Source organism: Pezoporus occidentalis, unplaced genomic scaffold (genome assembly GCF_034315485.1).
Source record: "Pezoporus occidentalis ecotype Australia unplaced genomic scaffold, CSIRO_AGI_Poc_V1 ctg115, whole genome shotgun sequence".
NCBI classification, from domain to species: Eukaryota; Metazoa; Chordata; class Aves; order Psittaciformes; family Psittacidae; genus Pezoporus; species Pezoporus occidentalis.
In genome coordinates this window covers 2,869,709-2,885,630 of record NW_026912940.1, presented here as the reverse complement: position 1 = coordinate 2,885,630, position 15,922 = coordinate 2,869,709, and the positions used below count along the sequence as shown (strand labels likewise).

At 40.1% G+C, this 15,922-nt stretch overlaps 2 protein-coding genes and 1 long non-coding RNA gene across 10 annotated transcripts in view; 1 reads left to right on the top strand and 2 right to left on the bottom strand.

The window, feature by feature from the left end:
• Positions 1–1,070, top strand: part of SPATA7 (spermatogenesis associated 7) — a 40,374-nt gene extending 39,304 nt beyond the window's left edge. For all 5 annotated transcript variants that reach the window (XM_062638936.1, XM_062638964.1, XM_062638955.1 and 2 more), the window contains one exon: positions 229–1,070. In XM_062638936.1, the coding sequence (XP_062494920.1) occupies positions 229–717 (489 nt within the window). In that variant the 3' untranslated portion in view covers positions 718–1,070. The remainder of the gene's footprint in view (positions 1–228) is intronic.
• Positions 1,071–1,125: 55 nt separating this feature from the next.
• LOC134174218 (uncharacterized) lies at positions 1,126–11,451 on the bottom strand. The gene is made up of 4 exons (XR_009968558.1): positions 8,511–11,451; positions 4,418–7,805; positions 1,926–2,078; positions 1,126–1,236 (listed from the first exon to the last, which is right to left on the bottom strand). It is a non-coding gene; the product is annotated as an uncharacterized LOC134174218 (long non-coding RNA).
• Positions 11,452–12,335: 884 nt separating this feature from the next.
• PTPN21 (protein tyrosine phosphatase non-receptor type 21) overlaps positions 12,336–15,922 on the bottom strand; it is a 44,338-nt gene continuing 40,751 nt past the window's right edge. For all 4 annotated transcript variants that reach the window (XM_062638769.1, XM_062638790.1, XM_062638801.1 and 1 more), the window contains one exon: positions 12,336–15,778. In XM_062638769.1, coding sequence (XP_062494753.1) covers positions 15,650–15,778 — 129 coding nt within the window. In that variant the 3' untranslated portion in view covers positions 12,336–15,649. The remainder of the gene's footprint in view (positions 15,779–15,922) is intronic.

Below are 15,922 nucleotides of genomic sequence, written 5' to 3'. Positions count from 1 at the left end.
TCCATAAATGAGACTTGCAGACTCAAAGATCACAGTATATCAAGAGTCACAGGCAGAGTCACAAAAAAGGGACAATAATTAACTCAGTTTGGAGACACTTGATGTATAATTCAGTCAGTTACTGCAAGCAGCCTCCCTTTCTTTCTGTCAGAGTTAAACCCCGAGTTCTGTGAAGACAGGCACCTTGGGGCTGGAGGAGTGTTACCCCTTTCTTTCTTCACCCCTTAGAGCAAAATGCGCCATTTGTTGAATGTACTGAAAGCAGACCTTGGCTGCAGTCCGGGCAGCGATGCGGAGCACAACCACACAGGCTGGGAAGCCTTGGATTCGCTGGATCTGCGAGAGTTCGATACAGTGGAAGAGCTTGAAATTATCAGTAAAAGTCAGAGACAAGGAAAAGCTACAAAAAATGATGAATTCTTTGGGACCATGGACTTATTAAAGGAACCAGAAAAATGCGAATCACCAACATTCAGGGAAGGTTCAAAGGAGACACAGAGCAAGAATGACTTTTCAGAAGATCTCACTGAAATGATGGATGCTGGGGCAGTGTCTGGTTCTTATGTGAAATCTGAAGAAGATGGAGACATTTTACCTTCATGTGAGGCAACTTTAAACTTGATTACTTGTGCCAGTGGTTTGGAAGCCAATGAGGAAATTGGTGATCTTGAGGAAAGCTTTGCAAAGGCCCTTCGGATCTCACAAGACTATACATAATAGTAGCCAAAACTTAGCTGTTAAACAGGGATAGAGCTAGTTCTGTGGAGAACTGCCATTTGGAAAATAGTAGTAAATTATTAGGTTTATTTTTAGTTTATTCCTGTTTACTGCGGAAATCTCTCTAGCAGGATACTGTTAATTGGGCATTAATCTAGCTCCCTATTAATGTAGACTCTAAAGGGTAAAATGTCAGTTATCAAACAACTTTTGTCCATTTTGTCTATAATTTTATAACTAAGAATTAACTTTTAAGAATATTAAAATTAGATGTATATTTTTAGAAAGCTGTATTAGTAAGTTATGAAACATTTATTAGTTTTTATTTATAATAAATAAATTTATTGCTAGTACAGTTGTGCTCCTGATAGAAAGATCCAAGATTTTTCCGTCTCTAAGAATTCAACTTACCCACATCAAAGCATGCCTAAATACCTGGAACTGTTTGTCCATCCTGGAAGAGGGCACTGTTGGATGTTCAGTCCCATTGAGGCATGAGGTTCTTATGTTTTACAGTTACTGCGAAAGAAAAAAAAAGTTGACTGTAAGAAACATTCATTTTCCTTGCATTACCTAGGGTGAGATAAGGAGTGAGTGCGGAGAGGTAGCTTTCCAAACATAAGAATTTCGTTTGGTGCTGGCAGATGATCGTTCCTTCTTCAGCCCTCAGCCATGAACCCAATTACCTTACGCCTTGCACCAACAGGTAGAAAGAGACATTTTTCATTATTAGCTGCTCTCAGGCTTCGCCTAACCTCCTGTCAGCTTTCTGGCCTGAAAAAGACATTTATCTCTAGGTACTGCATATGGTGGCTCTTGAGCTGTTTAGTACGCAGCTCATTTGTTTGTTTGATACGCAGCTCTTCAGCTGTTTAATCCTCGTTGCTCATGATTCAGCTGATGTTTCTGAAAAGTGAAGACTGCAACAGTTTTCAAACTGCACAACACTAGAACACCCAGTTCGGTTTCTTGCATTAATGGCAACCTTGGGGTAGCGTTTTGCGTCAAGCTTTGGTTTTGGGAAGAGGGTGACTTGGATACCAGTTGATGGCTAGGACTACGTAAGTAGAAGATACATCAGGTATCTTCTACAGCAAATGGAGAAAAGAGGGGGTCTATTTTATGATGAAAGTTTAAATTGAAGTTAGCACATGCATTACAAAAAATCAGCCCAAATTTCTTTGTGTAATCAAGAGTACAGCCATTACCTGGCATTCATGTTACTGCAGAAGGAGCTCAACATGTTCCAAGGATATGCTGGGATATTACATTCTCTTGCTGTAGGTGAGGAACTATAAGAAGCCTTAAGAACCAGTAAAGCCTGTCGCCAAACACCTCTCGAGTTGGTCTTATTCTGCTTCCTGCAAGGACAAACCCAAGTGGTTACAATTCACATGCACAACTGCTACAACCTGCCTCCCCCAGGACTCATGAGTGTCTGCTAAAGACCATTGATTCTGTGAGGAGATGACTGTTGAAGCCATAAGTACCTCCAATACACATAGGTCACTGCTTCACATGTGAAGCATAAACTGGTTTGTTTTTTGTTGGGGAGAATTAAATCTAAAAAAGACTCAAAGAAAATCAAACAAAAGTAGCATTTTGGGCACAGTCAGCAGCATTGCTGAACAGAACTTCCCCAAAAAAGCAAAATGCACCTTCCTGGCTGCAATAATAAATGACACATGCGGACAGTGCCAGACGCTGCAATAATAAATGACACATGCAGACTGGGGTTTATTTTAGCCATGTGCATGCGGCAGTGCAGATGGGCACAAGTCTTTCATCTGCCGCCACTCGGCTGGCTGTCATGTAAATCTGGCCTGCAGCTTGAGTGCTCTGGCTCACTAAAGAGTAGGTAAGATAATGTGAGGATTGTTGCATCCCTCCATCAGGGCTTGTCCTGTTGAAAAGACACACTCACAGGGGTGGTTCAGTGCTGTTCAGGGATGGTTTGTCCTCAGTCACAAGGGACCAAAAAAGCTCTTCTCTGTCCAAAAGGAAACTCCCTCTCTGTTCCTTACCCCACAGAGCTGAAGGGCCAGATGCACGAAGGGAGCTATTGTTTCTGTTGTATGAACAATTGTACCAGAGGGATCAGTAAGAGAACTAAAGAGCATGGTTAGCTACCTCCAAGTATAAAGCCTCTTTGCTCCTCAGCCAGGAACGCACCCACTCCTGGGGCCCTCCATTCTGAGCTCTTCTATCTGTTGATAATGGAACATAGATGACTTTTCCCTACCTGTCGCTACACTGAATAACTTGCATGTCATAAGAAAGATCATTCAGCAGACTTTAGCTTGTGGTCAGCATAAGTCTAAAATAGGAATTTGAAATTAAATTCCACAAATAAAAAAAAGGAACTAAAAAGCACAGTAATGCAAGTGGTCATGGTGTCACCTCGCAGAAAGGTGCAATAACAACATACTAATTTCCTGTAGTATGAGTAACATGAAAACAAACAGTTCCTTGACCATATTTCCTGTCATCAGTGACATTTTTTCTGGCTAGATGGAATTTAACGGGTAAATTAATTAATTAAAACAGACTTTTTACAAAGAACTCATCTGTTTGCCTAAACCAGAGTGAAATTCCTGCTAAAGAACCAGAAGATCACACTCCTGTCCCAGCTGCCAGAGCAATCAGTCCAGTCCAAGGAACTGTTTCTCATTGTACAGCCGCTCCCACCACACAGTGGGAAAAAACCTTAGAGATAAATGTTATCTTTATAAAATCAACGAGTTTATCTACAGATCCAAAAGCGAATTCAGGCTAGCAAGGGCCTAGAGCTCTCCTTTTTATTCATGTTTGCTTTAAGGTGGTGCTTAATGCGTAAATTAAGTAGCTCGGTAGGCAAGCCTGGCCCACGTCCCTGAATACTTTAGAAGTAACAAACTTGGGAGCAGTCACTGCAATGTAAAGACTTATTTCTGCTCATATTTATGTGGGTGATAAGCATGTGCATAACAACTTCAACATTCACTTCAAATGGACAGAAGCTGGCTGTTGTTACTTCACTCTATAACAAACTGACCTCTTATCTTTAAAGCCTACAGTTTTGTCATCACTCTTCTTATTTTCAAAGGGAGGATTCTGTTCATTTACAAAGCAAAGTGGGGCTTTTGGTCATTTGAAGTAAAGTTATGATGAAAGAAAAAGGTGTCTTAGGGCTGACCAGAGCACAAAAACCTGCAAACAAAACCCAAGCTATCATTTTATCCCTGATTGACCACATGTCTAAGACACCTACACATTTGTCATTTAGGCTTAGCTGCAGGATGACTCCAGGGTCCTGTTTCTTTGCATTTCTGTACGGTTTCACATCAGCTATAGCTATGCAACACTAGTTGTAGTATGATGCAGCTCAACTGATAACATTCATAATTGAAGAACAAATACCTCCATCAGCCAGTGGGGATTCCCACTTTTTTCTCAGCAATTATCTGTGCAAGGAGTATCAACAAGAATACTGGAGCATCAGACTAAGTAAAAATCAAGTTCAGGAGCTTAATTTATAGCACCTACAGCTGTGTGATGTTTCTAGAGCCATCAAACCTTTCACTGGCACTTCCCAAGCACTTAACCCGCTGTTCTCAGGAGCCAACACTGGTGTGTACACAGATTACAAGGAACAGAACAGTAACCAGTGATTTTAATGAAGACGATTTCTCTCTCAGAAACATCCAGACCAGATACTCACAAGCAGTCCAATCTTCCTGTTTCCTTAACCAGTAGTGAAATCTGCTTCATTCAGAAACAACCATCTTCAGTTTCTATTCCAAGTAGCAAAGCAAGTGATACGTAAACAGGTGAGCGGTAAACTAATCATCAGCCACACCAGCCATTGCACCAGCGTGGGTCACAACCAGTCAAGGGATCCAGTTTCAAAACCTGTAGCGGGTTGTGGGCCAGCGGAAGCTGAGCATGTCACAGGGATAAAGCACTGCTGGGGAGGAAAAGAAGAATCAGCAGTTATCACTGGCATGACAAATCATCAGTCGAGCTGTAGAGCACCCATAGCTCATCTCCACCTCAGCCACCTTAGTTAGGAGGACTCCAGGATGGCAGGTAGTCCATGAGTACCAACAAGAAGTGTTAATTCGAGTGAAAGGAACCAAAATTAAGAATGCTGGGTCTACTGTGCATGGAACTTTCTGGTCTCTGTATAAAGCCTCCAGAGCAGCAGGGCTTTCTCTTTAGGCCTCCTAAAAGGACTGATCCTTTTAGCTCACACATTAAGCTAATTCCACCAGATTGAAGTCCAGGAAGTGTGCCTGACAACACATGAAAGTTACCTTTGCATTCATCTTTTAAACAGTCAGACTGGTCTGCAAAAGGCAGAGACTCTGAACCCAGCACCACATTTTGGGCTGGAGGGATGCTGAAGCTGCCGAACAACCCTCCCCAGCAGGCACAGGCACGGGCTGCTGCTGTGCCCTCACTGCTCTGCAGATCACAGGCACACAGAGTCTCCCCTTTGATCCTCCCAGCCCTACCACATTGGGGGAATGAAATTAGACCTTGAGAAGGGCAAGTAAATGCTATATAAATGGAGTAGGGAAGCATAGGAAACTTGAAACTCAAACACCGCCTCAGTCTGGCAGGCTACAGAGCTGTGCTGTCCCATTCTCGCAGAGGACAGGCAGTGTGATCTGTAGCACGAGGTGCAGAGCTCCCTGCAGTTATCCCAAGAATTCAGGACTCCCCTTACAGTATCTGCACGAGGGCTGTGGCATACCTTACATCTCACAGCAGCTGGAGCTTGATTCCAGAACATGAGTAACAGAAGTATGAGGTGACCCAAGCTCTTCCCATATACTGTTTCTCTCACTCATAAGCATGTTCACATGCCAAATAAGAAGTGAAGCAACGTGTCAAAGGCCGTCTGCTCTTCTGCCAGCCTGAGAATTCCTTGCAGGACCTCAGAGGTGTAGCCTCCCCAACCAGAAATTCAGCTCAGAGGCATTTGGCCCTCTGCTTTTCCTGATGTTTGACTCAGGCAAGACTGGAGATAATACAGATCACATAGGTTTGGGAGCTGGTTATGAGGCTTCCCAAATGCTGGGCACAACCAACTCTGATAACAGTTGATTGCAAGAGAAAGACAGAATAGCTCCTGGAGGTCTCATCTCAGCTTCCCTTTCTGAACAAGTTTGCATGATGGGTCCTCTCCTCCCAAATTGAGAGTATTAAGCCTTACACAGGGGCTTTCAGCTTAAATGTGGGTCTTTCAAAAGGCTCTCACAGTAGTTTTCCATAGCACATGTTTTCCCCATGGCTGTTTTTAGACCTCTTAGATCCAATGTTCAGTTCACTTCATGGTGCAGTCAGACCTCTCCAGAGGGCTTGCGGGCACATCTCCACAACCAGCTGCTTGTTGTCTGCCCCTTTACCCAAAGAAGTAATTGGTAGGTGGGAGCACACCCCTGCCATACAGCACTCAAGCTGCAGTCTCAGGCACACTCCAATGACAGAGCTATGGGGCAGGGGAGCAGTGGGGCTGGCCAGCTCATGGCCCAAGCTGGCTTCACAGGTAATGGGGACAATTCAGTCTGTACCATTGGTGTAGTAGTCCAGTTTCTTTCAGCAGAGAATATAAATTAGCCTCAGTTCTGCTTGTCATTATTTAAACTCCACTATTGTGCAGGGGAATGAGGCTGACCTTTTGTCCTGAAAACAAGCTCAAATGAAGCATTTTGTTTCCAGTTTGATGGTATAAATGCACTGAAAGTGCTAAACTCACATTAGCAGCCCTGCCAACTAACACCATAGCACTAATATAAATTTTGCTCTGACTGCAGGGAGTGCATCCACTCAGCAATGCTCCTTATTTTAGGTAGACTTTTTTTCACAGTGCATTGAAGCTACTGCATCTCTAGTTCTGTGGGGCAGAAAACTCAATAAACCCTGCTAAATCTGCTAAAATAGTATCTTCCACATTATCAAACTAAAACTAAACTATCTCCCAACTTCTGAAGTCTTTTGCTAAAGATTTTGTCAATGGAAAAATTCAGCTTCCATCAGGCATGAATAGCACAGCATGCAGACAGAAGAAATTGGATACACACATGCACACACAAAGTATGCAGTTCCTTCAAGTCACTGATTATCAGTATTAGCCAGGCATGACAGGGTCTTTCTTCACAGGTACTTAACACCAGTGAAAATTCTTCATTCGCCTCTGGGTATGATAAGTCAGGGTCTCTTCGTGGAAGGATTTGATGTCCTTCTAAATTTATATTAAGTCACATGATTGTCATTTTAGAAATGGCTAATAATAATAATAATATGAATCTCATCTGCATGCCCTCCAAGCTTTTTCTGGTGGTTTCGTTTATTACAGCAGATATTTTAGATCCATAGAATAATCAGGGCAGCAAATAACACTGGTTTGGTATGTTGGGGATGGCAGATGCTTGGTTTAAACTTAGGTTTCCATCTGGAAGATGACTGGCATGCAGACCAGTTTGGGAGACGTGGCGATTGATCAGAAATGGGACAGAGTTTTTCTAAGCTCTACCCCTTCTAGCTCCCACATCTGTGTTACGCCATTTTGCAAGACCTTGCTTTAGAAAAGCTCCCAAAGAATGCCATGAAGTCAAAACAACATGTCTTTAACCCTGTGTAGCTCTGAAAGATAAAGCCATTTTGTGGTAAAATAGCCCCAGGCTCACCCATATCCTAGTTTAAAGCAACTGTGGTAACAACAGAAATAGCTTTTAAGTATCAGAACCACCATTTCCCTAAGCGTTACATTCCACTGGTGCCACAGACCCCAAGTGCTGACGGCAGAAGGTTCCACTTGCCCAAGAGCCAGACTAAGCCAATGGGATATACAGCAATATGAAATAACTTACTTGGATCAGAGCTGATGAGCATTCACCGATCACCCAGTCCTCACTCCAGCTTTTCTGCAGCAGCATCTCCTGTCAGTACCTGCATAACTGACATTCCCATCGTATTCACTGATTGTGATTATCCACAAGTAGTTCTCAGGCTGCAGGAGGTAAACTGGCAATGTTTCTGTGGCACTGGGCAGCTTCTGCTTTCATGCAGTCTTCATTTCATGTCCAGCCTTCCAGGGGATGCTCATAAAAATAGTGGAGAGAGAGAACACACATTTATATGCTGTCATTGACCCCCCAGGGAAAAGGAGTGGGTATAAGAAACCCCCCATCAGATCCTAAACAGAGAAACTGTCAGAGGTAAAACTTCCAGCTAGGTACCTAGCATTGCTGAGTTTCATGTAACCTCCATCTATCCACAGCCATTCAGCTGTCAGGGTTGCTTAAATCTGGAATGAGAACTACTTAAGTTCCCCTGGTCAAGACCCTAGTCTAGGAACCTCTCTCATCAGCTCCCCTAAGTTTCTCTTGTACCAAGTCCTAGAGCTCTTGCCCAAGAAAGCTGCTGGTCAGATGTGCCAAATCCAAGAGTCAAGCCACTTCCCTGCCAGCCAGCTCTGGCCACCAGAAGGCTGTATTGTGGATTCTACAGTAGCTGGAAAAGGACAGCTACAGTTTAAAGCAATTCAGATTTAGGAAAAATTCAGGTTTCTAAGAGACCTTTGCCTCAGGTCTAAACCCCTTATAAATAGTAAGACTGATCAGAATACCTGAGTGGTTTTACCACGTCCTTAGAACCCCAAGAAGGTACATTTCCCTCTTCTGATTTTGAATCCATGTCAAGTAGTAAGAGTTTTGCTCACACTTGAATATTGCATAGGGTTCAGTACCCAGTGTTTGGGAATTGATCAGACAAGTACATAAGTAGCTGGTATGTTACTGTCTTACCTGAGGTTCATTAAAGCCACCAAATTGAGCATACCTAGAAGAAAGATTTTAGTTAAAAGTGCAGTCATTTCAGATGTAGTTCAGTGGTCAGTGCATTAGACATTTAGCAAAACCAAGGGAAATGCAAATGTCCGCTCTGAAATTGCAATGTCCAACATGCAATTCATTTATCATGACGTGATGAGGTCTTGTGCTGCACCAGGTGTTAATACAGCAAACCTCTGGCACCACGTCACTTTTTGACTAAATATCAATTATAAAATGAAGAAAAACTTCAGTGTTAGTTATTCATAGCAGCTCCAGTGATAGTATGTAAGTATACCATGAACTTTTTCCTCTCACATGTTTTTGGAAAGGGTTTTTCAACTCTCAAAACCTTTTTATCCCCCCTTCACTTAAAGGCTACGGGGAAATTGTTCAATACTAAAAATAGCTTTAGAAAATGCGGATCATTATAAACAATAATGCTATGGTAGCAGGCACAAAACCTTCCTGCCACAAAGATGTCAGCTATTAGCATTTGAAAGTACAAGTTTTATATTCGTACTGAGATACAGGACAGTACTTGCAGTGCTTTACCAGAGGGATAAAACACCTTTGTGTATGGAAGGTAAAGTCCCAACCTAGGACTACACATGAAAACTAAGTTATCTGATTTTTTTCTTTTAATAATGGAACAAGAAACCCTCATACTTGCTTCAAATATTTATTTCCATGGCAAAAATAGACTATAATATATTCATTTCACATATATTACATTCAGTAATACAAGCTTTTCTGTCTATGAAACACAATTTGTACATAGTTTTACAAACCAATTTCAGTTTTACAAGAATTAAAGCTGTTTTGATTATACATTTTTACAGTATTGGTGGTGAGACAGCAAAAATAGACATGTTAACTGCTAGCTTAGTACTAGATAATAATACTTCATGTTTGCTACTCTTTAAACAAAGTCCCATTTAAATCCTTGCATACTGGCTCAAGTGAAAATGGAAGAAAATGGAGCCAGATCCTGAATTCCTCTGACATTAAGGACTCAATTCTGCAGAACTGCTGAAAGGACTTCAAACACCTATTTGCTTTGACTGGATGAAGAGATTTCAGCAGTGTGCAGGAGTGCACATACTTACTGCTCTGCCAGGTCAAGCCTCTGCAATTTCCATCCAAGTCCCCCCAGATCAGTCATAAAGAGGACAGATATGTTGGGTATTTCAAAGCAAAATATCTTTGTAAAGAGCATATAAACCCTGTCAGAATTATCCAGGATTACCAAGGTGAAAGTCTGGAGGGCTTTTACACAGTTTTCTCCCATCAGGTTTTCTTGCAGTCTTTGAAGTATTTTTAAAGCCTCCTAATTCTACCTAAATATTCCCAACTGGAAAAAAACAGCATTTAAATTCCCTTTATAAAAGTTAGGCACCTTCTGAAACTGTGCTCATAAAATTAATGATTTGGTAGTTTTGACTGCCACATTTCTGAACCAAACTAACGTTATAGTATCTACAGACTTGCTCTCTAACTTGCCACAGGCTGGACCTGTTGTAAACTCTATTCATTAGATTCTTTGCATTTGATTTCTATCTTCATTCCCTAATTAGAGACGAAGAATAGTCTTCTAAAGAACAAATACACTGGAGGTTATTCTTCACCACTGAACACAGCATCATGTGGAAAATAGCAAAGAATAGAACCAAAGGCCATTTAGCAACTGTCTTTTGAAATGCTCATTGAAGTTAACAAAACCTTTTTTTTTCAGCCCCTGTAGACCTTAAAATAACATGTGCCAACAGAATGCACCAAGTTAGCTGGTCCCCAACAGGATCTCACTATGAATTTTTTATTTATTTTAAATATTTTTACAAATATGTTTACAACAAGTGTCAGAAGTTTTAACATTTTTTCCCTTAACACAGTATTATATCATTTTAATATCACTGCATTGCAAATGCTGTACTACAACACACCTTCTAAGCACATGTTAAATTCCACATTTCAAGGGCTTGATTTTCAGCCCAGCCTTAACTTGGTTCAGTTCACGCCTACTGTAAACACCTGGCTGCATTCATACAGTATTTAGACTTTGAAATCATCTAACCTGCATCCATTTAGAAATTACCACTTCAAAGTTGCATATATGCCTATTCCCCTGGCATTTTGCATGTGTAAAACCAAAGACCGTGGTTTGAAAATCTGACCTTTAATAAGTAAACAGAAACTGAGCTGACAGATTGAATTAAATACATTTGGAAAGGAAGATGTGTAAAAATAACGGAACCTCTGCAAAAAATATCTGTAATTTTAAAAAAAAAATAAAAATCACGTTTTAAAAAGCCAGTAAAAATAACACCTATGACTACATATTAATTTACCCTACCATGCCAAGACAAACATACCATATGAATCAAACGCTCCTAGCAGCTCTACTGCAGATACAAAACATTCCAAATCCTCCTCCAAATGCCTTCAGCCATTCTTCAAATCCTCACTCTCTGCTTCCAACATTTTGCACTTTCACAAGAGAACATGTATCGAACTCTCTCAGCCGCTTTTACTTTGAATACTGTAGCTTCATGTATGCACATTCCTGCTGCATTCTTTTGGTTAGTTCTTGTAATCTGTATTTAAATTTAAAGCAGACATGTGAGTATTCATGCTTTAAGGGTTCAAGCTTTCCTCGGCAATAAGCCCTTTTTAATTCCTACAGTACGAAGAAGCAAGAATTTTGCATCTTGCAGGACTGGACTCTGGACTGCATGACTTTGCAGTATTGAAAAACAACCAGACCCTAAAGCACAGTGTTCTTAGCAATTGAAGCATTGGGTTTTTCAAGTTAACAATTTGAACTAACTACTGAAATATAGTAATGAGTTCACTAATTTTAAGTCCAGGGTTTTAGGAACACTACTGATATTAAAACTGAGGTCTCACTCCACAGCTAACAGGTCTCACTCCACATACCACAGGGTGGTATGATAAACCACCCTGCAGTTCCCAAGTTTGGTCCAGAGCCCACTGAAATCTATGAGTCACTCAACTTCAGCTACTCCAACAAGAAAAATGTAGCAGCAGCCTCAGGTAGTCTTAATTATGAAAATTAAGAAGCATTTTTGGAGAAAATTGCACCTAATGTCATCCACTTCAACAAAAGATACACGCGATAACAAGGGGAGCCAAAAATACATTGCTCAAAATGCCAAGAATTTTTTCCATTTTAGTACACATTTATTTTCTTCTTATTACTTCATTTTACTTTTTTCTAAATGTTGATAACTTAGAGCAGCTTCTCATCCACAGAACTCTGCCTTGCTCACCTGCTTTGAATTAGATTTCTAGATATAAGCCATAAACCTGCACTTGCAGTCTTTACTGTTTGCCTGTTTAAAAGGTATCACCAGGACAGCAATACTAAGGCATAAAACTTTTTCTGCTCTTCGTGGGGGACAGCAGAAAAAGGAGAGAACTACTGTGCAGGAGGCAGAAAAGCTTTGCAAAACTCCCCTGTGTACCACAGAGCTTCTCCCTCCCACAATGGGGTGAGGAGTGATTTGCAGTCTACAGTTAAGCCTGTTAAGTTAGCAACATCTTTGCAATGAACAGGGCTCTGATTCATGTGCTCAGACAAGAGCTGCTAGGCCAAGATCACAAAGATTCAGTAGCCAGAAAATCTCTCATCAGAGCAACCAAGAAAAGAATCAAATGTGCAGAAGCCCTTACTACAGCTTGTGGCTTCTTCTCCTGACTCTTCATAGGCTAAGAAGTAATTTTCCATGTAGCCCACAAAAAAAAAAAAAAAAAAAAAAAAAATCGGTCAAATCCTGTCTCTTCACAGTATATAGCACCTTTATTTATCCCTGAGAGCTCTGACATCCCTAGAGATCAGCATCATCTTTGCAAGAATGTCTTCACACAACTTTTCTTACTAAAAAAAAGAGCTCAAATCTTGCATAACAATCTATCATCTTCATCCCCACAGGAACAGAAGCACATCTGGCAAAAAGGACATGCTTATAGTGGAATTTTACTCTTTTGACAAATAAATCCACACCTGACTGACTCACACTCTGACTGGATCTGGACAGTGGATGTTCTTAAAATGTCCAACACTTCACGGAGCATTCAGCAAAACTACATGTAAAAAAGCATCCCTTTTCAAGGCTCAGAACAAAGTGCTAAAAGCTGGATTTTCTTTTAAAAGTTAACTGAAAATCTAAACAATGGGTTTAAAATTAATTTTGTTACAGGATGTTTTAACGTTTATATTCATTTGGTATCTTTGTAAGAGAAACTGCTCATTTTCACTACTCACTTGGAGCCATATGTTTACATACAAAAGCAATCCTCCTCTTTCAGTAGGAAAACTTACATAAAGTCAAGTCTGTTAAGATCAAGTCTGTTAATGCAAACACGGGCTACTGACGGACAGAACTGAAGGCTGAAGTGGAGGAGGTAGCAGTGCTATGCTTAAAAAATACAAATCAAGACCATGACTACCAGATTAAAGAGCAACTGCCTCTAAATGTGAACACAACTTCTTTCATCAGAACAGAAAAGAAAGCCAGAAGACACACATTTCCTCACCCACCTCAGATAATCCCATAAATTTAGGATTAAATCCCTTGTTTTAACTGCTCCTTTTAATGTCTCACAGCTTATGTTCTGCCCCAGTAACTGCTGAACTGCTAAAAATTATTGCTTGAAGTTGTGGTTGTGTATAATTTCTTTAAAAGCTGCACGTAGCAGGCTATGAAGATCAGTCCAAAGTTTAGTAGTGGAAATGGTATGAGCTACTTTTTAGAGCATACCTTCCTATTCAAAAATATTTCTGAAGATATAAGTGAACTGTGGCAAAAACTAGCAAGGTTTTTAAAACACAGCATGATGCAAATAGCTAAGAATGTTTGTTTCTTTCAATACTTTGATAACACAGAGATATTAGATTGGTTTGTTTTCCAGCTTTCTATAGAAAAGAATGTCTTCAGTAACTGCTTTCCTCTGAACTTCCAGTTTTACATTTGGCACTTTATAGGCATTTTATAGTTATAAAAAGAACGTATTTTTTTCCTCATCTGAAATATTCTATATTACTTTTAGTAAGAATACAACAATTCAGACTGCCTGAAAGCAGACCAAATGCACTAGATTAACCAGAATAACAGTGTACTTTAAACTGATATGTTCTATATAGAATGACCTATTAGCACAATGTCATTTGGACCATGTGTTTTCCTTTGTGGAAGTAGCTTATTACAGAGGAAACTGAGGCAACTTATTTACAATTCTTAATTAATGTTTTTGAGACAATTATTATCTTGAAGGGGGTTTAATTATTCCTAATAGTTTCCAAACCCTCGCTATAGCTCAGGAAAAAAACAAGTAATTTCACCTATAATAAAAATGACTTTCAGTCTCATTTCATTTTGCTAAGGAGGTATCAAGGGAAATGGACACTTTTAAACATGTGTGCAGACTGGTCTACCATAGGGTTGTTTTAAAAATAAACCAGGTATCTACAAACCAATATTTAATTTTTGAACAGGGATTTTCAACTCAGCATCTCAAAACACTTGAGAAGGCAGGTAAAAACCACACTGACCCCATCTGAAAACCACAGACAGAGGACTATTTAGGGATACCATCATTGAACCAGACCACGCAACAAAATGGAAACCACCAGAGGTACAATTCTCTTTAGGTCCATGCCACAGCCATTGACTCAGCCACCTACACAGCTACTAAAATACCCACATCTCCAGTCTCGCCTCTAAGAGCTCTTACATTCTGCAGGTGTTCTCAAACGGCTTCTATGGATATTTTTCATTGCAACACTGCACAGCACTAGCAAAATCTGTTCTAGTACTGACAAAATAACGTGGAGGATTCTGCAGAAACTTCCAGTGCTTTAAAGGCTTTCTTGTCTGAGAACATAAACATTTTTACTGGTCACCTTTGCACTGTGTAAACCAGCAATCATTGCTGCCACACCTCCTCCATTCTGTTTCATATGATCATTTCCACTTCACCACTGTGCACCTTCTTACTCCAGTTTTGATACTCTCACTTTATCAACTTAAAAGTCTCTTCCTAAAATTACAGGTTAGTAATGGCATATTACCGCAAGAAACAATAATGCGTTATTATAATTTCTATGTTTAACTACATAAATAACAAGAGAAAAAAAGTGCTTAAAACATTTGCATCCACTTTGATTTCAGCCAGTAAAATCAAACTGTCCTCTAAATATATGAATAATACTGAATATGTACTTTCTCTCATCCACTTGTTTCCAACAACCTTGTAGATAATTACAATATTTTCCCCCTGTTTGTTGCAGGTAAACATGCCTCCGCTCAAATGAAAGTTATTAACAGTTATCATCATCTTTCATTTGTCAGTTCTATTACACAGCGCTACAAGTAACTACCAATAGCCCTCCCTAATACTTTCTTTCTGATTTTTTAAAAGTTAGTTCAAACATTGTCAAGTCTTCACTGAAAATATTATTCTGCTTAAAAAGTTTTGGGTTGTGGTGTTTTGGGTTTTTTTAATTAAAAAAGGCTGAAAATAAAAATAACTGCCCTTAAAGCAACAGCTTGAAATATCCAAGAGCTTCTAGTTTTTCTGAGTAAGCCAGAGGAAACCAAAAGTTCATTTGAAAAAATATAGTTGTATTGTTCTAAATATAAAATTGAAAGCAGAATGAAACTATGTAAGACCTTGACATTCCCAAGGAGCAGGCTTCTCACCCCATGTGCACTTTCAGAGTTTAGCTTTCACACAGTTAACAATTATATTTCAAAACATAACATTAGTAAAATTGTGCCATGTACTTCCATTCCATAATATACTTATTTTGACCAGAGTAACACCACTCTAAAGAATATACGCAAGTACTACAGAGCAGTACAAGTAAAATCATTCCCTAATATAACTGCAGCTGAACATGGGAATTTAGTCCAGTGAAGATCCTACTTTGCAGGGACTGTTACTTGACTTGCATTAAACAGTCACATACCAACCCTAAAAGGTAACTGTGTGATTCCTCATAGGAAGAAAACACCAGTGAGAGCAGGTCTGCCTGGACAACTGTAGTGGTCTTTCTGTAAACTCTTGCAGTGTTCCTTAGGAAGTGGCAGGGACTATATAAGTCTAGAACTTTTGAGAAACTGAATGAGAACTCCATAGACGAAAGTGTACTGTGAAAGAGTCTGCACCATCATCATTCTCTGCTGCCTCAACATGTCCAGCACTCGTGGGATGTCCAGCATCTGGAGGAAGAGAACAAACCGTTGAAAAGTAACTGGTGAGTAAGGAGACTGTCTTGCACTTTGTCAGCAGGAGGTTCAGAGAAGTACCAGTGATCTAAGGGCAGAATCAGTTTGTCTAATGTCAACTCCAACAATTCATTGCCT